Genomic DNA, 19,241 nt, shown 5'->3' with positions numbered 1-19,241 from the left:
GTTCCTCCCCAGCATCAGTGGTTTAGTGTAGTGGACCTTAAAGATGCCTTTTGGGCTTGCCCATTAGCCCAAGAGAGCAAGTTATCTTTGATTTTGAATGGAAGGACCCACTAACTGGAGAAAACAGCAATTAAGGTGGACAAAACTACCACAGGGGCTTACAGAATCCCCAAACTTATTTGGACAAGCTTTAGAAACAATACTACAAACTTTCCCCACTCCCCCTGAAATACAAATTATCCAATATGTGGATAATCTTTTACTTTCTGGGGAAGCTGAAGCTGAAGTTAGAGAGGCTACTATAAAGCTTTTGAATTTTCTTGGGGAAAAAGGATTAAGGGTATCAAAAGGGAAGCTGCAATTTGTAGAATCAGAGGTAAAATATCTTGGACACTTGCTTAGTAAGGGTAGTTGGAAGCTCAACCCAGACTGAAACACAGGGATTCTATCCCTTCCCCCTCCCTCTTCAAAGGGGGAAATCAGAAAGATACTCAGATTATTGGGATATTATAGATTGTCGATTGAAGGATATACACAGACAGTAAAATTTTTGAATAAAAAAAAATGACAGAGGGAGATGATATAAAATGGATCAAAAAGGAAAATGAAAAATTAAGAAAAAAGAAGTTAAAACTAGCCCCAATATAAACTTTAAGCTTACCTTCACTAGCAAAACCCTTTCATTTATATGTAAATGAAAAAAAGGGGGTAGCTCATAGGGTTTTGTTTCAAGAGTGGGGAGGAGTAAAGAGACCCGTGGCTTATTTATCAAAGATGTGGGATCCAGTAAATCAAGGCTGGCCAGTGTGCATTCAAGCTATAGCAGCTACTGCAATCCTAGTAGAGGAAAGTCATAAACTGACTTCTAGAGGTAAATTAATTGTGTGCACACCTCATGCAGTACTAAATTTCTTCCAATTTGCATTGTGATTTTTATCTTGAAATACATAACTTACTGTACTCTAGGATTGAAAAACTAGTTTACAGCTGTGACATAGCAAAACCTGCTATTAATTTGAGTCAATGCAGGCTGTTCAATCAAGTGTTCTCAGTGTGTAAAGTTAAACTAAAGGTAACACCAACCGCTTGGTAGATCAATGAGAAACAATTTTCCTTCCAACCAGTCCTTTTTCATGTACCCAAATGTGTTTTGCTTTCTTAGTTTTTTTGTTTTGCTTGTTTGCTGGTTTTTCTGGAAGTGCTAACTACTTGCAGTGTATCTAGAAGAGCAAATAAAATTGTGCATACAAAACACTTGTAAAAAAATAGGGCTCATTTTTTCCCACAATGGGAGGTTGCTACATATAGAAAAGGGAAACTACAAAGCTAGATGAAGAAAAAGGTTCAGTATCTTCTAATGTAAACAATTTGTTACTTCCAGCATCACAGTGGGTGTGTGACACACACATATGAAAAAGATGGTGAGGGAGATCTCTGTTTACTACAGTTTCCTATTTCTTGAATGAGTTAGAGAGCTATGAAGCAATTGTGATTCCTTGTGTGGATTACCCAGGCCTGCAGGGAGGGCTTGGCCATGGTTCCCTCTGTGCTGCAGGCAGCCCTGCAGCGTGGCAGCAGTGGCTTGCCTCTGGTGAGTTTGCAGGCAGGGTGCTCCAGCACTGCAGTGCTCAGGGGCAGTTTCCTATTTTGACACCAAAGCTTAAATTCAAGAGTGCCTCTTCCCATCCAGTTATTGTTTGTACTGTAAGAACCTCTTCAGAGAGTGTCTCCTGGCAGTCAAAAAGAGAGTATTGCAGAGATAAATTCCTTACTTGCTGTCTCCCCCACTGTATCCACATTTTGTCTATTCCCTCTTCAAATTATAGATTTGTAAAACTCATGCTCTGTGTCCTCAGATGCCCTTCCCAAATCAAACCTTGGCTTCTTTGCAAATTATATTACACTAACAAGCATTGCCTTAAATTTTTTATTGCAGGCAAGATCACTTCAGAAGTAAATTTTTGTTTACCTTGTTCCTACAACCCTTTCAAGCTTGTGAATGGAAAATTGTGACAGCAAAATAAGTCTTTAGTTTTAGCACTGTCAGCTGTGGGTAGCTGGTAGCCCTTGGTGGAGGGTGCCGTGAATTAAAGGCCTGCAGAACACACATAACAAAACTAATTAAATTTGTAAGGAAGTTGAAAAAGGAGGGAGAGGTGATTGGCAGACTCACCTCTCCAGGATGTAGGACTAATGTTAGAAAGTGGACTGATATTGGAATGTGGATGTTGAAATGTGAAAAGAGAAAAAGAGAGCGAAAGAGAGAGAAAGGGAGAAGAGAGAAGAAGAGAGAAAAAGAGAAAGAGAGAGAAAGGGAAAGAGAGAGAAAGAGAAAGAGCGAAATACACCCCAAAGTCCCCATACCATAGCTTTTTGTAAGTTCTCCCCCATTCCTGCTAGACAGAGTGACAACAAGGGGAGGGGAGTGAGGAAGTACAGTCAAAGGCAAAGCTGTGAAAAAGAGGGAGAGCTGGACCACCAATAGAGATAAGATCAAAGCAGAGATAGCTGACTCTCACAATGTGCTTTATTTTTTTAAACAAGACTTCTTTTTTTTCCTTCTGATTTTTGTTGTTAAGGAAAGGAGGCTTTTGTTCTGAAGAATGGGTCTGTAAGACTAAAACAGTTGGATGTTGCCTAAAAAGCAAAAAACCAAGAGATGTGATACATCTTGTGTTAAATTTGGGCAAGTCTTTTTTTATTTAACTAATTATAGCTCACAAGAAGAAGAATTGGCCTCTGCAGCAATCAGCACAGCTGGATACAAGAAGAAGAAGCAGCTACAGAAAAAGTTTTTAGTTAAACCCAGAAAGTTTTGAAGAAAACTAATGGTGAAAGTTAATGCAGTATTGTTTTTCTTTTAACACTGTTATTAAGAAGTCCTTTCCAGGTACTACTAAAGCAGCAATCCCAACCATGGAAAAGAGGGTGAATTCATGCCAGCAAAATAAAAGAATTTGTGAAGAAACGTGAGGAATGGACTATCACATCTAAACCAGGTGATACCAAATTGACTTTCAACCAGGACTGGGTGGTAATGGTTTGGGAAGACCCAAATGACCCAAGGCAGGTACAAAGAATAACACCTAACTGAGAAATAAAGCAAAGCTTGCATCACTGGTTCTAAGCCCTGCCTGAATAAGCCCTGAGACGCCTCCGACACCTCCTTGGCAGAGGAACACTGCCACTTCAAACAGGAGGATCGGGAGTGTTTGAGTCAAAGAGTTCTTATGGTCTGGCCTTAGCCTGTGACTTGTACAGGCAAGAAGGGAAATTGCCATTAATACTATGCTGTATACTTTATTTGATTCATCCCCATATTGGACATGGCAGCTGGGTTATAAGTGAATGTTTAAATTATGAGAATAATTGGCATTGTAGCTCACAAAATCTATGTTCTCATGGCAAGAAGTATTGAGTACTGAATCAATCCCCTATACAGAAAGACCTCAAAAACTGAAGTAATAAATTGCTTTTGTAGATGGGGATTATCAATGCCTGTGGACTGAGAGATACCTGAGGAATGGTGGAAAACCACAGTTAAAAGGTGTCAAAAACAATTTGCCTGGAAATGAGTAAAAAAGGAGTGACAAGGGAAACAGAGGGTAAGCCTGGATTGAGCACTGAACTCACCAGCGAGAAGATCACACGTACCTGCTGTGGGCAGCAGCCCCACAGGCAGGGGAGGTGGGGGTATAAGCCACGCCAGACCTCTGTCATTCCTGTTTCTGTCTCTCATTTGTTGTCTTCTCCCTTCTGAGATAGCAGCAAGATCGTGTCACAAATGCTACAGAAAGTATCACATGGAAAGAAACCAAAGTTCCTTTTTGTCACACACACCCATGTCAACAGCCACTGTTATAACCCATCCAAATTAAGTACCTGCAGGAAAAAGGGGGAAAATTATCACATTACAAAGAACTTAGGAAAAAGTAGTAATACTTGGGGCATGGAATGTCCAAAAGGAGAGAGATGGATTTGTTTTACATTTGATCTTAGAAATATAGTCCAAGATTCGGTAAAGAGACAGTTAGTAAAAAAAAAAGGGAAAACAAGCACAGCAGTCTAGCTCTGTGTTAACCCCAAATTATATCCTGAGTCATATTAAATGACTCCAAGCAGTTATAGAGAAGATAATAAACAAAGCTGCTCAGGCATTGGAATTAATATGGAGTCTGCAAAGCCAAACATCACCTGCAGTGCATTAAAATAGGTTGGCTTTACGCTATTTATTGGCTAAAGAATGGGGTGTACAGATTGTTGAAAATAGATGGCAATGAGGATGTCATCCTGGAAAAAACAAAGGATATCAGAAAAAAATTATGACCCAGGTATCAGTCCAAAAATGGGAAAATAACGTTAAAAACTAGCAGGTGGGGTAATGTATTGAGAATGGGATGGTGGAAGAAATTAGGATTCTTCCTTTTATGTGTTACAAGTGTTTTGATATTTCTTCTTTGTTTAATCCCATGTTTTATTTGATTACCAACAGAGTCCAAAGAATGCAGGAGGACAGGAAATATTCTTTATAAATCATTTGGCTTGCGCAGTAAGAGGTGGGATTGTGAAAAATGCATATTTATGATTGGCTTTTCACAAATGTTACAATGAATATTATATGTGTAATGTTAGAAAGTTATGCTGTATTAATTCCCTTACATATTGTGTTAAGTGTAGTTTTAGGTTACAACATTATGTTAAAATAGAGACAATGTATGTGGGGGGAGTTTTCTTTTTAGGAATGAGATGCTCCCTTCGAAGAACACCTAAATCTTCCAAAGGAGAGGAATTTATGGCTTCTTATCAGGAGAAGCTAATTTCTTCAGGCCTTGCTCAGACTTGAAGATGCCAGGGGATTAAAGGGAACAGCTGACATATAACAGAGTTTCTTGTTTAGAACAGAATGTATGCATAACGATGAAGGATGTATGAATATGCAACAAGTGTCTTTGTTTAAGGGTGATTCCTTTGTTCACAAGTCATGCTTTTCTTGACTTAGGGTCCGAGAGCATCTGGACATCCGTAATTCTTTGCTCTTTTTGTCTTGTAATTGTCCTAACTCTAATTGTATTATTATTTTTATAACCATTTTATTATTATTAAACTTTTAAAATTTTAAAAACCAAGTGATTAGAGTTTTTCAAAATTTTCAAAACTAGATGAGATTTAAAGGTGACCCTTTAACTCATGAACAATAAATAGATGATTTGAAGGAAAACAAAAAAGCATCAGATTGTGGGGGGGGCACAACTGAGGCTGCTGAAGGCTGCTGAGGAAGAGAAGCTGCATTCCAGGCACCCAGGAGGAGCTTCAGAAATGCAAATTAACACTGCTGGGGAAAACTGGGGACAATGTACCTGGCTCTTCTTGCCTGGGGCAGGAATTGGCTGATTCCCTCTGCCCCTCACCCCAAGCTCTGCCTGCTTGCACAGATGGAATCTGCACAGCTGAAGGCAGAGCCCATGCTGAGGATCTCTGACTCTGCAACAGAAATGGCTGAAGCTGCAAAGGGAAACAGCAAATGGAGAATGTTGGGAAAACTTCACTAAAATAAGGGGGGGAACATCCCTCTGCCCACTCCAACATCTGCTGTCACTGTCTGTGCTGTACAGGGTGTATCAGAGCACTGGGAGTTTTGCTAGAACAAGTTCAGGGAAATCAGTTGGAATTCAAGTATATGATGAAGGACTAAGAAAAAAAATGGTCAATTGATGCAGCCCCAGCTGGGAGCGCCCAAACATGGGGAAAAGATGAACGGCCACCAGAACAAATCCTACAACACCATGGACCAGCCCCTGGGAACCAAAATGATTTTGTGAAAAATGCATGTTATATGGCTCTGTGCAGATAGTTACTACATGTATTATGTTATAATGATAACTTGTGCTGTATGAACATCTTAATAGTATGGTAAACGTAGCTTTGTAGATAAAATGAAGCTTTAGTAGTTAAAAGAGAAAACATGCATGTGTGTGTGTGGGGGGGGGGGGGGGGTTAAGGAATGAGAACACCTAAATTCGCTCAAGGAACACCTAAATTCTCCAGAGAAGAGCAATTTATGGATTTCTTACTAGAAGAAGTTAATTACTTCAGGCCATGCTCAGACTGGAGCATGCCGTGGGGATTAAAAAAAACAGCTGACATACAACAGGCAGAGTTACTTGTTTTAAATAAAATGTATGCATAACCATGAAGGATATAAGAATATGCAACAGTGTATTTTTTTAGGGGTGATTCCTTTATTCACAAGGTATGGTTGTTGTGGCTTAAGTGCCCAAGAGAGCATCCGGACATCTGCAAGTCTTTGCTTTTTAATGTCTTGCAATTGTCCTAACTCTAAATTTTTATTAGTCTAATTGTATTCCTACTTTTATAACCATTTTACTAGTATTAAACTTCTAACATTTTAAAAACCAAGTGATTGGCGTTTCTCACAAATTCATATCAGGAGACAGAGAACCCATTTTTCATTTGAATGGCATAATTTGATTACAAGCTGTCCTCAGAATAAGAACCAACCAGACAGCTCCAGCTCCTGACCTTCCTGCCGACCAAGCCACTGAAATGAGGAACACAACATTTCACCAGGGGATGGGATCAGATTATCTCTTAGCAGAAAAAGCAGGAGTTTGTGGAAAACTAAATGGCTCAAAGTGCTGTTGGCAAAGAGATGACGAGAAAACTGCTAAAAAAGATAAGAAAGGAAATAGGAGAGCAGTTTATGTATTGGTCCAAACATGGAAAGGATGGGAATGGGACACGGTTTCCTGGCTCCCCAGCACAGCAGGGGTTAAAGGAATGCTGCTTCTCCTCTTCTGTGCTGCAGCAACTCTCATCTTTTTACCATGCTCCACACCTTGGCAGTGCAGCTCATCCAGCAGCTGAGCCAGGGCATGCAGCTGGCAGCCAGGCCTCCTGATCCACAAGCGGCTACAAAAGGACAGGGAATGAGGGCACCGAGAATAATCCCAAAACCAAAGAGGACCCGGGAAGGACAAAACAGAGTCAAGGAGTGAATCTGCCTGGAGATAGGGCCGGGCACTTGTAGATAAGGGGAGAAACCACCAGTTCCAATAAATGTTACAAATTGACCCAGACAGCTGCTCAAAGTCCCCGCTACATTCCCGAACCTCGAGGAGTAGAACAAAGACTTAACAGAGCCATGAATATCGGCTGTTCTACAAAAGGAGGGTGCACATTAACGAGGACAGGCTCCAGGCGCATCGGGAAGTCGGAACCTTCCAAGGAACTCAGCCGGTGGGCAAAGGCAGAGGGAGATGCGGCCGGGAAAATGAGGATAAAAAGGAGGCTGCGGACTACAGCCACGGCAGAGAGCGCACGGCAAATGCCCCACGGCCTCTGCCCCTGCTCGGCAATAAAGTCACTTTGACAGGACTCCTCGCTCTCCGCCGGGCACACGAACCTCCGGCGACGGGAATTTCCCCGCCCGCTCCCGGCCGCGGGGCAGCCCCTCTGTCCTACCCACAGCAGCCGGGCCGAGCCAGCGCTGCTCCGGCAGCGGCTCCTGCCCGGCCCCGGCGGGAAGGAGACCGCGGGCAGCCGCTCCCGCAGCGCCCTCAGCCCGGGGCCGGCACGGGCCGGACACGGCACCGGCGAGCCGCCGGAGCCCCCTGCCGCCCCCTCCGCCCGCAGCCGGCCCCGAGCCCCCGCAGAGCCCAGCGCGGCTCCCACCTGCGCCGGGGCCGCCTCCGAGCTCCGCCGCCGCCGCCTCACCGCGCTCCGGCCGCTGCCGCCGCTGCCGGGCCCGCACAGCCGCTCGGCCAATGGCGGCGCTGCGCGGCCACGGCCGCCCTCAGCCCGCCGCCGGGGCCGCGCCGCGCCCCGCTCCCACCAATCAGCGCGCCGCAACCGCGACTGACGGCACCGGCGGCCAATGGCAGCGAGCTCGGGGCGGGCTCTGCGCACGGCCCCGCCTCGCCCCGCGCTCTCGGCGCCCCCGGGCTGCGTGAGGGGAAAGCCGGAGATGAGGAACAGCCCCGGCACGGGCCCGGGCCGAGCCGGGATTGAGCTGCCCACACAAACAAACTTCTCCGCGCCTCCCGCCACGGCTTTCCCGGCCCTGCGCCTCCCGTGCCTCCGCCTCTGCGGGAAGCCCAGGAGCCTCACTTCTCCTGCCCCTCGTTAGCGCATCAGTTCTTCGCTTTGATTTCCCCCAAAAAGGGAAACCTGCCCCAAGCCCTGTGGGTGGGTGGGGCAGGGGAGAGATTTCTGGCAGAAAACTCCAAAGACTCGGAGCAGGATAAGGAGAAGTCAGTGCAGAGCCTTAAATGCAGCTTTCCCCACGCCTCCCTGCTCCCAGCTGCACCTCCTCCCCCGGCAGGGCAGGAGACAGGGAATGGGGCCATGCTCAGCTCATCCCCCGGGGCTTCTCCCTCTGCTCAGGGACAGGAGTCGTTCCCTGCTGCACCCTGCGCTCTCTCCCGGCCGAGACTTCTCCAGGAACTTCTCGGAGCGGAGTCCATCCCCTGGGCACAGCCCCCTCCGAGTGCTGCAGCGTGGGTCACTGTGCCACGGGCTCAGTCCTGCCAGGGTCCCTGAGGAGAATTTTGGGGTTTGGGGCGTGGCCGGAGCTCCCGGGAGGAATTTTGTGGCGGTTTTGGGGATTTGGGGCGGTTTTGGGGCGGGGCCAGAGCGAAAGCGAAAGTGATGGCGGGAGCGCGGCTGGCGCTGGCGGGTGAGGAAGGGGCGAAAAACCCCAAAAATCGGGATCCCAAATCCGCCCCGACCCCAAATCCCGGCGGATCCGAGCCCCGCCCCCCCCCCCTCAACCCCAAATCCTGGGAAATCCCCTCAAATTTCGGAAAACCTCAAAAATCCATAACCCCAAAAATCGGAACCCCCAAATTCGGGACATTCCCGGAACCGGGACCCCCAAAATTCCCCACTCAAAACTTCCCAAATTCCTGCACTCCCCCCCCCACCAAAAAAAAAAAAAAACTGCCTCAGATCTCCCCGGGGACCCCAAAATCTTCCCCAAGACCCCCCCCAGCACCCCCAAATCCTTCAAAGACCCCCCAAATCCTGTCCAGGACCCCTTTGCGACCCCCCAAAATCCCCCAGGAACCCCCCAAAGTCCCCCAGGAGCCCCCAGATCCCCCTATACCCCACCCCGGCACCCCCAGATCCCTTCTCGGACCCCCCCCAGGACCCTTCAAAATCCCCCAGGACCTGCCGAATTCCCCCCAACCCCCCCCCCCAAGGCCCCCCAGGTCCCCTTGGACCGCCCGAAATCCCCCAGGACTCCCGAATTTCCCCCAGACCCCCCCAGGACTCCCCTAAATCCCCCCAAGGACCCCCCGGATCTTCCTCAAATCTCCCGAAGCCCTCTTGAAATCCCCCAGGACCCCCCAAACCCCCTCGGGACCCCCTAAACCACTCCGGACCCCCCCTGGATCCCCCCAAATCCCCCACGACCTCCCTAATCTCCCCCAAAACTCCCCCAGGACCTCCCAAAACCTGTTCAGGACCACCTAAACGCCCCCCAGGACCCCCACAACCACCCCAGGACCCCCCCAGATCCCCCCCAGGCTCCCCCGAAATGCCCCCTAAGACGCCCCCAAATCTCTCCAGGAGCCCCCAGAGCCCCCCCTGGATTCCGAAAGCCCCCTAGAACCTTCCCAAATTCCGCCAAACTCCCCTCAAATGCCCCCGAAACGCTCCCAGAAGCCCCCGGGACCCCCCAAAACCCCTCTTTGTCCACCCAAGACCCCCAAAATCCCCCCCAAATTCCCCCAGACCCCCTAGGACCCCCCACATCCCCTCTTTGCCCCCTCAAGCCCCCCCCAGCCCCATATTTTTGCCCCCCCAGGGCTGTTCCTGGCCTGGGGGGGGGTGGCGGTTTTTGGGGACCCCCCCCCCGCCCTGCGCTGCCCCCTGCTGGACGAGCGCGGCGCCCCCTCCCCCCGCGGGGCCCTGCTCCGGCTTCTGGGGGGTCCCGAGGCCCGCCCGGCCCCCGGCCCCCCGCGGGACCCCCAGAATGCCTTCGATGTCATCGGTGCGAGACCCCCCAATTGAGGGGGACCCCCGCGGTTCTGGGGGGGGGCGGGAAAGGCTTCTGGGGGGTCCTGGGGGGGTTCGGGAGTGATTTTGGGGGGTCCTGGGGGGGGTTGGGGGCGATTTTGGGGGATTTTGAGGGCGATTTTTGGGGGTTTTGGGGGCGATTTTGAGGGGTTTTGGGGGTTTTTCTGGGGGGGTTCAGGGGCGGTTTTCAGGGGATTTGGGGGGGTTTTTGGGGGCGATTTTTGAGGGCAATTTTGGGGGGCTTCTTGGGGTGTTCTGTGGATGTTTTGGGGGCATTTTTGGGGGATTCTAGGGGGTTTTGGGGGCATTTTTTGGGGTTGTTTTGGGGTGACTCCTGGAGGGTTTTAAGGGAATTTTGGGGGAAATTTTTGGTGTTTTTTTGTGGGGTCCTGGGGGGGGGTTGGGGGTGATTTTTGGGGGTTTTGGGGGGATTTTGGGTGGATTTGCTGTGATTTTGGGGTGCAGCTCACCCCCTGCTCTTTCCCTTTTCCTGCAGTCCCCTGGGGGGTGCTGAGGGGATTTTGGGGGTATTTGATGGAATTTTGGGGGTATTTGATGGGATTTTGGGGTGCAGCTCACCCCCTGCTCTTTCCCTTTTCCTGCAGTCCCCTGGGGGGTGCTGAGGGGATTTTGGGGGTATTTGATGGAATTTTGGGGGTATTTGATGGAATTTTGGGGGTATTTGATGGGATTTTGGGGTGCAGCTCACCCCCTGCTCTTTTCCTTTTCCTGCAGTCCCCTGGGGGGTGCTGAGGGGAGTTTGGGGGGATTTGATGGAATTTTGGGGGTGTTTGGTGGGATTTTGGGGTGCAGCTCACCCCCTGCTCTTTCCCTTTCCCTGCAGACCCCTTGGGGGTGCTGGGGGAATTTTGGGGTCCCTCCCGGCTGCCCCCCCGGTGCGAGCTCAGCCCCACGGCGCCGCTGCTGCCACCCCCGGGGACGTCCCCGGGGTCCCCGCAGTGCCACCCCGGGCTGGGGACGCGCTGGTGGCTCCTGGCCCTGGGGACACCCGAGGGGGAGGGGACGGCGCTGCTGCAGCAGCGGGGAGGAGACCCGCCGCTCCTCAACGGTGAGGGGACACCGGGGACAGCTCTGTGTGTCACCTGTGTCACTGTCACCTGTGTGTGGCACCTGGTCACCTGTGTCATTGTCACCTGTGTGTGGCACCTGTGTGTCACTGTCACTTCTGTGTCACCTGTGTTTGCCAGCTCTGTGTTTGTCACCTCTGTGTTTGCCACCCCACGGCTCCAAACGTCCCCGGTGTCACCCCATGTTCCCCATGCCAATATCCCAATGTCCCCATTGTCCTCACATGCACAACATCACCCCACTGTCCTGATGCCCCCACACTGTCCCCATGTCCCCGATGTCCCTGATGTCCCCAATGTCCACCCATTATCCCCAATGTCTCTGATGTCCCCGATGTCCCCCCACTGGGGGACAATGGGGACAATGGGGGGACATCAGGGGCATCGGGGACATTTCCCCAATGTTCCGGATGCTACTGATGTCCCCGATGTCCCCCTATTGTCCCCATTATCCCACACATCTCCATTGTCCCCTTGTCCCCGATGTCCCCCCATTGTCCTCATGTCCCCCATTATCCCCATGTCCCCAGTGTCCCTAGTGTCCCCAGTGTCCCCCCGCCGGTGATGCCCTGCCCCACCCCGCAGTGTCCCTGATATCCCCCCATATCCCCGGTGTCCCCGATGTCCCTAGTGTCCCCACACATCCCCGATGTCCCTGATGTCCCCACACATCCCCGATGTCCCCAGTGTCCCCGATGTCCCCGCACCCCATGACTACCCGGTCCCGCCCCACAATGTCTCTGACATCCCCCCACATCCCCGATGTCCCCAGTGTCCCCGATGTCCCCACACCCCTGACGCCCTGTCCCACCCCTCAGTGTCCCTGTTAGTGTCCACGCAGACGCCGCAGACACGGGCGCTGCTGGGGGCGCCGGGGCGGCTGCACTGCGCCTTCGCGCCCCCGGCCGAGCCCTTCACGCTGCAGTGGCTGCGGCACCGCCACGGCGCCACGCGGCGCCTGCTGGCCTTCGACTCGGCCGCCGCCCACCGCACCGAGGCCGCGCCGGGGGTGCTGCTGTTCCTGGGGGGACACGGGAGCCCCCCCGGCACCGCGCAGGTGAGGGGAGGGGAGGGGCTGCGGAGCCCTGCGGGGACAGCGGGGGGCGCCACCGAGCAGGGGGGTGTCGGGTGCTCCCGGCCGCCTCCTGGCCACTATGGGGCGCCACTGAGCAGCCTCGGTCCTCCCAGCCGCTAGGGGGCGCTGGGGGCATGAAACCGCTTTTGTCATCCTGGCCACCAGGGGGCGCCGCTGGCACTGGAAAGCCTCGGTCCTCCCGGCCGCTAGGGGGCACTGCGGGCATTGAACAGTTTTTGGAAAGTTTTGGGAGCATTTTTCAGGGAAAATTTTTGGGAAGTCCTGGGGGGGTTCGGTGAGTGATTTTGGGGGGTTTTGTTGTGGGGGGGCTTGGAAGCATTTTTTGTGTTTAGGGGGGTCGTTTTTGGGGGCATTTTTTGGGGGTTTTTGGGCACGGCCATGGTCCTCCCGGTCACCGGGGGGAGCCGCTGAGGCCGAACGTTTCCTCGGTCCTCCCAGCCGCCGGGGGGCGCCAGGGAGGTGTCGCTGCAGCTGCCGCCGCTCTCGGTGTCGGACGATGGCGCCTTCGTCTGCTCCATGAGCACGCCCCGCGGGCAGGTGCAGCAGGTGCTGCGGCTGCACGTGATTGGTCAGTGCCGGGAATGGGCGGGGCCGGGGCTCCCAGTATGTCCCAGTCCCTCCCAGTACTTCCCAGTTCCCTCCCAGTATGTCCCAGTCTTCTCCCAGTATGTCCCAGTTCCCTCCCAGTTCCCTCCCAGTTCCTTCCCAGTCCCTCCCAGTCCCTCCCAGTCCCTCCCAGTATCCCCAGCTCACTGTCTCGTGTCCCAGCCCCTCCCCGGGTGTCCCTGCTGCCGTCCCGGCTGTCCCCGGGGCTCCCGGCCGAGCTGCGCTGCGACGCCGTCGGCTTCTTCCCGCTGGACGTGGAGATCCGCTGGGAACACCGCGCCCACGGACACACCCGGCCACGCCCGGGGGACACCTCGGGGGACAGCCCGGTGACCACCCTGGGGCCCAGCTGGAGCTCCGGGCACCGGCGCGCGGCCGACGGCACCTTCAGCCGCAGCGCGGGGCTGCGCGTGGCTGCGGCAGCGCCGGGGGACAGCTACAGCTGCCTGGTGACACACGCGGCGTGGGACACCCCACACCGGGTCACTGTGGTGGTGGCAGGTGAGGGACACCTGAGGATACACCTGGGGACATCAGGGACGGGGTTTGGGGACACCTGGGGACATCAGGGACAGGGTTTGGGCACAGCTGGGCATATTAGGGACATCAGGGACAGGGTTTGTGGACACCTGAGGACATCAGGGATGGAGTTTGGGAGACTTGAAAACATCAGGGATGCGGTTGGGGACAACTGGGGACATCAGGGATGGGGTGTGGAGGGTCTTGGGACACCAGGACTGGGGTTGGGGACACCTGGGATGGGGTTGGGGACATCAGGAATGGTGTTGGGGACATTGAGGATAGAGTTGGGAACACCAGGATGGGGTTGGGGACATCAGGAGTGGGGTTGGGGACACTTGGGGACATTAGGAACGGGGTTTGGAGGGTCTTGGGACACCAGGGATGCCTGGGGACACTGGGGACAGGGTTGGGGACACCTGGGATGGAGTTGTGGACACTGGGGACAGGGTTGGAGACACCTGGGAAGGGGTTGGGGATATCTGGGACAGGGTTGGGGGCACCTGGGATGGGGTTGGGGATACTGGGGACAGGGTCGGGGACACAGGCATGGAGATAGGGACAGCTGGGATGGGGTTGGGGACACTGGGGACAGGGCTGGGATCTCCTAAGGGACATCAAGAGCGAGCTGGGGACATTGCGGGGTGGCCGGTGCCACCAGGACGGGCTCGGTGCCACCCAGGGGTGTTGGTGTCATCTGGGGGTGTCAGTGATGTGTCCCCAATGTCCCCACAGGTGCCACCATGCCCAGTGTGGAGGACATGGCGGGGATGGCCCTGGTGGCCTTCGTCATCGGGGGGCTCAGCCTGCGCCTGTGGCCCTCGGCGGGGAGGTGACACCGGTGTCCCCAATGTCCCCGGTGTCCCCCTTCATCTCCATGTCCCCATGTCCCAGGTGTCCCCAATGTCCCAATGTGTCCCCTCCTCTTCTCTCTCACTCCAGGGGGGCTCTTCATGTGACAGCTCCAATGTCCCCAAACCCCCAAAAATGTCCCCAACCCCCCCCAAAAATGTCCCCAACCACAAATGTCCCCAAGCTCCCCAAACTTCCCCAATGTCCCCAAATGTCCCCAATGTCTCAATGTCCCCAAATGTTCCCAAATGTCCCCAGTGTCTCAAAGTCCGCCCATTGTCCCCAAGATGTCCCCAAATATTTCCAGATTAAACCGGGGGGTGGGGGGGGGTGACATCCCCCACAAACCGATGCATCCTGAGTGGGGACTGGGGACATTTGGGGACATCTGCGGACATTTCTGGAGATTTTGGGATGTTGGGGAGTTTGGGGACATTTAGGGAGGTTTGGGGACATTTGGGAACATTTGGGGACATTGGGGACACCGGGGGGGTTGGTGACACTTGGGGAGTTTGTTCCAGTTTGGATTTTAAGGTTCTTTTTTAAAGCATTGATTAAAAAACCCAAAGCACGAATTTAAAGTCATTAAAGAACCAATTACCCAGCTCCAATTGTTCACTGAATTTTTTTAAAAAAGCAATTTTAAAAAAGTTCTGTTTCCCATTTTAATGATTTTTCAGCAAATCTTCATTTTTGTCATGGGAGAGAGAAGGGCAAAAAAAGGAGAAAAAAATGGGGAAAAAAAGGAAAAAAAAGGAGATTTCCATTCCCATTGTTCCTTCATCTCCACACATCCAAATCAAGAGCAGGGAGTTATCAATAATCAATAGAAGGGAGTTATAAATAATCAATAGCAGATTATTATAAATCAATGGCAGGGAGTTATCAATAGTCAATAGCAGCGCATCATTCAATCTGCATTTTTCACAATATTACAAAGAAATCACTCAAATATTCATGATTGATTATTGGTTATTAATTAATAACCATTACAAAGAAATTGATCCAGTATCAATAATTCATTGATTATTAACTAATCAATATTACAGAGAAAGCAATCCAATATTGTCCAAGACTGAAGAAAAAAAACCAAACATTTTCCTGTTACCATCTGAGTAGGAGTTGCCTCGGGGCAGTTTTCCTTATCTGCTGTTAATGGCCCCATCAATGCCTGGCCACATGACTCAGAGATAACACTGTCCAGGAGGAGGAGGTGATTAAGGACACACCTCGTGACTCATAATGACCCATTGTGAGATGCTCTGCCCAAGGGAAGGAGCTAGGCATTCCCACCTGGATAAAACTGGGGATTTCTAGACAGAGGGGAGCCTTTCCACAGGTTCTCTGAGAAGACACAGCAACTACATCTGCCATCCCAAGAGGACTGCAGCTCTTCCAATTCGGACTGCTACCAGCACGCTGGCCAGGTTGTATTCTGACTTTGTCAGTAGCCTTTCCCTTTGTATTATTGCATGTATTTTTGTCCTTTTCCCCTTTTCCCAATAAATTGTATTTCTGACTTGGAGTCTCTCACTGGTTTTACTTTCAAACCAGAACACATCACAAGTGACTTGTGGGAAGAGCAAATCTTCCTCAAGGCATTTTATGGAGGGTTAAGTTTAATTTCTGCTCAGTTCATTTTGTCCAGTGCTCAGAGGATGCTCAAGGGGTCTCTGGTTTTGGTTTGGCCCCAGTTTTCTTCTGATTTGTCTTTATCACTTAAAAACACCTTAAAAATGGCTAAAAAGAGTATTGACCAGACATGTCAAAAATCCCACCATTTAAAAGGTATTTGAGGTGGAATTTATGGTTTGGGAACATATTCTGGAGGATCTGTGGATTCTTGGGGGATATCTGGTAGTATTTTCCATACCTTTCCATTCCAAATGCCAAGGTGGATTGGTCTGTCACCTCAAAATGACTCAATCCCACTCAAAACTCCTCAATCTTACCCCAAAATAGGTGAATCCCACCTCAAAATGGCTGGTTCCCACCTCAGTCCCATGCCAAAATAATTTGATTCCTCAGCCTCCAGGGTGAGATAGAGTTGGAAGGAGATTGGGAGAAGTGAGATCCAAATTTGAGGTTGTGGGATCGGGATTGTGTGGGGCTGGGCGAGTGTGATTTATTTTGATAATAAATAAAACTATCAGAATTATTGATTTCTGTCCCATTCATTTTCTGTCAGTTCTGGTTTGTTTTTCAGAGTGCTGCCTCCTCAGCTGATTTTGTTTGTGTCCTCCTGTCCCTGACTGAAAAGCAAGATGTGTTCTATTTGCCATCTGTATGGCAGTTGTCCTGTGTTAAGTGGGCAGTTTTTCCTTATCTCTTCCACAATCAATCCTCCCTCAGGGGAGACATCTGCTGATAATGGGCTATTGAATGTCACAGCATGACTGATAAGAACTGTAACATCCCATTGTGAGATGCTCCGCCCAGAGGGAGGAGCCAAGCATTCCTACCTGCATCTAGTCTTGAGATTCTGGCCCACCAACACAGCTTTCTCTGTGCTGGATTTCTCAGAGGAACAGCTGCCCCTTCCTCTTCAGAAGAAGATTTCCATTCCTACAGGATCACTTCTCCAACAGAACCACACCTGACACTCCTGGAGGACTGCACCCACAGTTCCAATTAGACTGTGACCAACACCCTGTCCAACAGGGTGTCAGGTTGTATTCTGATTGTGTCAGTGTTGTTTCAGTTAACTGAAATGTTTATCTTTTAATTTTCTTCCCTAATAAAAAACTATTATTCCTCCTCCCATATTTTTACCCAACAGCCCCCCTTAATTTCCAATTTATAGCAATTCAGAAAGAAAGAGTCTACATTTTTCCATTTCAGGGGAGGCCCCTGCCTTTCTTAGCAGACACCTGTCATTCCAAACCAAAACACCTCCTTTCTCTCCTGCCTCTCTTTACCTGCTCTGTTTCTCTCTCAGTGTCTCCCTTGACTCAGGGCAGCTCCCACCAAAGACCCTGCCCTGATTTCATTCCCAATCCATGAGCTGCAACAACTACGGGTGAAATTATGAAGGCTGGCAGTGAAATGTCACTGTAAGATCTCGCTCCACTTGGCTTTTGGCTCTTCCATAAGAGCTTTTCCTTCAAGGGCAGGAACATTTTTCCTGGAAGGGAACTGCAATTCCAGCCCCTGGGAGTGTGTGCCATGGATCCCAGAGGGGCATTCCCGAGGCTCTCAGGGTGCTGCTCCTGCCGTGCCTCCCAAGGAGCTGTGCAGGGCAGGGGACAAGGTGCAGCAGCTGTGTTGGTGCTGCAGTGCCACAACAGGCCCTGGTTCCAGGAGTTTTCAAAACTGCAACAGCAGTTCCTGGGTTCCATGATGCCCTGCTGTGTCCCCATGGATATTTGGTGTCATGAAGTTCTTCAGTGTCACAATGGCCACCTCACTCCATGAGCTTCTGCAGTGTCCAAATGGCCTCCTTGGATGGGCTGTGTCACCATGGACCATTGGCTCCATGCAGCCCTGCTGGGTCACCATGGACTCCTTGGTTCCATGAGGTTCTGGGGGTGTCTCCATGGTCTCCTTGGATCCACAGTGTCACAATGGACCGCTGGATCCACATGGCCCTGCTGTGTCACTATGGCCCTTTGGTTCCATGGGACCCCAGGGTCACAATTGACTCCTTGCTTCCACGTCACCCACTCAGTGCCAAAATGGCCCCTTCGTTCCATGAGGAGCACAAAAGATTTATAGAAAGATTGAGAAAATCCTGCTTAACACAGCTGCAAACATCTATTTGCCTTCCAAAGAGAGGTTAAAGGTGAGGCTGGCACCAGCAGCTTCCATCTGCAACAGAGATCCAGGGAAAGGACAGGGACAGAGAATTCAGCTGGGAGACTCAGAGAATTCTGCTTTCAGAGATCATTTCTGGTTACACTGTTCCTTGTAGAAAGGTGACACCATTCCAGGCAGCCTGTACTGAGCAGGTGGTTCCTGAGTGGGGTTTGTTGTTCAGGAAACCTGATCAAGCTTTTCCGTTCTTTCTTTCCCAAGAGGAAAACTTCTCCTGGGCCAGTATGCAGGCAGAGCCCTGAGGAGAGCAGGTGGGACACGGTGCAATGGGCTGGGACATGGAGCTGCAGAGCTCAGGGACAAGGTTCTGCTTCAGGGCACAGGGATGTCAGTGCCAGGTGGGCGATGTCAGACATGGTGAGGCTGGGGGTGAGGAGCAGCTTGTCCAAACAGGGTCAGTCCTCAAGGGGCTCATTCTTCTACATGCCCAGACCTCCTAATGAGACAGTGAGCATCAAGATCACCTGGGGAATGCTTCTATCAGCTCTTCACTGAACTGGAAACTAAGAATACTCACTTGATTAAAGAAAAAAATTCAGGAAGTGCTCTTGGAAATCTTCTTCCTTTACAAGGACTCCAAACTGACTCCAATCAGCTGCACAAGCCCAGGAGATTTGCAGACAATTGGATGAAGACAAAGCGCCCCTGAAGGATTCCTGCATTTTGATGATCCCCATGGTGGATTTGGGGCTTAGTCCAGAATCCTCAGGCACTGAGAGAAGGCTGAAGAAGCTGCTCAAGGAGTCAGAAGCAAAACACCAAGTCCCTTGGAGTATCACTGGGCCCCACTGAGGGCAGGGACTGCCAAAGGCTCTCCAGGGACTGGTGAGAGCAGATCCTTGAGACCAGGATTCCAGGGAGCCCAAGGCTCAGAGCAGGGAACTGCAATGCTGAGCAAGGCCTGGGCTGGCTGGGGGAAGCAGAAAGGCCAAGCCCTGAGCCCAGCCTGGCACAGCAGGGCCTGTCCCTCACGGGTGGCTCGGGGCTGTTTGTGGGGCAGGGGGGATGTGAGGGGCAGCAAGGACAAATGTCAGAAACCTGTGTGACCCTGTAGATCCTCATGGAACCAAGGGGCCAGTGTGACACTGTGCTGCCTCATGGAATCAAGGAGACCATTGAGAACTCAGAGACCCCAAGGAACCAAGGGTCCATGGTGACCTTGTGCAGCCTCAGTGTCACAGAGGAGCCATTGTGACACAGCGAGGGCACACGGAGCCGAGGGGCCA

The 19,241-nt window shown here is 51.4% G+C and overlaps 2 protein-coding genes across 2 annotated transcripts in view; one reads left to right on the top strand and one right to left on the bottom strand.

Moving 5' to 3' along the window:
- Window positions 1-19,241, bottom strand: part of LOC144246548 (uncharacterized) — a 319,583-nt gene that overhangs the window by 176,910 nt on the left and 123,432 nt on the right. The gene's annotated exons all lie outside the window — the stretch shown is intronic.
- Window positions 8,668-14,338, top strand: LOC144246357 (tapasin-like). The gene is made up of 7 exons (XM_077783742.1): window positions 8,668-8,695; window positions 9,830-10,015; window positions 10,886-11,110; window positions 11,948-12,186; window positions 12,664-12,793; window positions 12,994-13,332; window positions 14,086-14,338. Exons 1-7 carry the CDS (start codon window positions 8,668-8,670, stop codon window positions 14,184-14,186), a joined length of 1,248 nt encoding a protein of 415 aa, XP_077639868.1. The 3' UTR covers window positions 14,187-14,338.

Source organism: Lonchura striata, chromosome 6 (assembly GCF_046129695.1).
Source record: "Lonchura striata isolate bLonStr1 chromosome 6, bLonStr1.mat, whole genome shotgun sequence".
In the NCBI taxonomy this organism is placed as follows: domain Eukaryota; kingdom Metazoa; phylum Chordata; class Aves; order Passeriformes; family Estrildidae; genus Lonchura; species Lonchura striata.
The sequence above is the reverse complement of the archived record's forward strand: the minus strand, read 5'-3'. Positions and strand labels throughout refer to the sequence as shown.

Bases quoted from the DNA above. Each gene is read 5' to 3' on its own strand.
- LOC144246357 (XM_077783742.1), top strand. From the start codon at position 8,668: ATGGCGGGAGCGCGGCTGGCGCTGGCGG. The intron at 11,111-11,947 runs GTGAGGGGACAC...CCCACCCCTCAG, and splicing joins AGACCCGCCGCTCCTCAACG to TGTCCCTGTTAGTGTCCACG. The intron at 12,187-12,663 runs GTGAGGGGAGGG...CGGTCCTCCCAG, and splicing joins GCCCCCCCGGCACCGCGCAG to CCGCCGGGGGGCGCCAGGGA.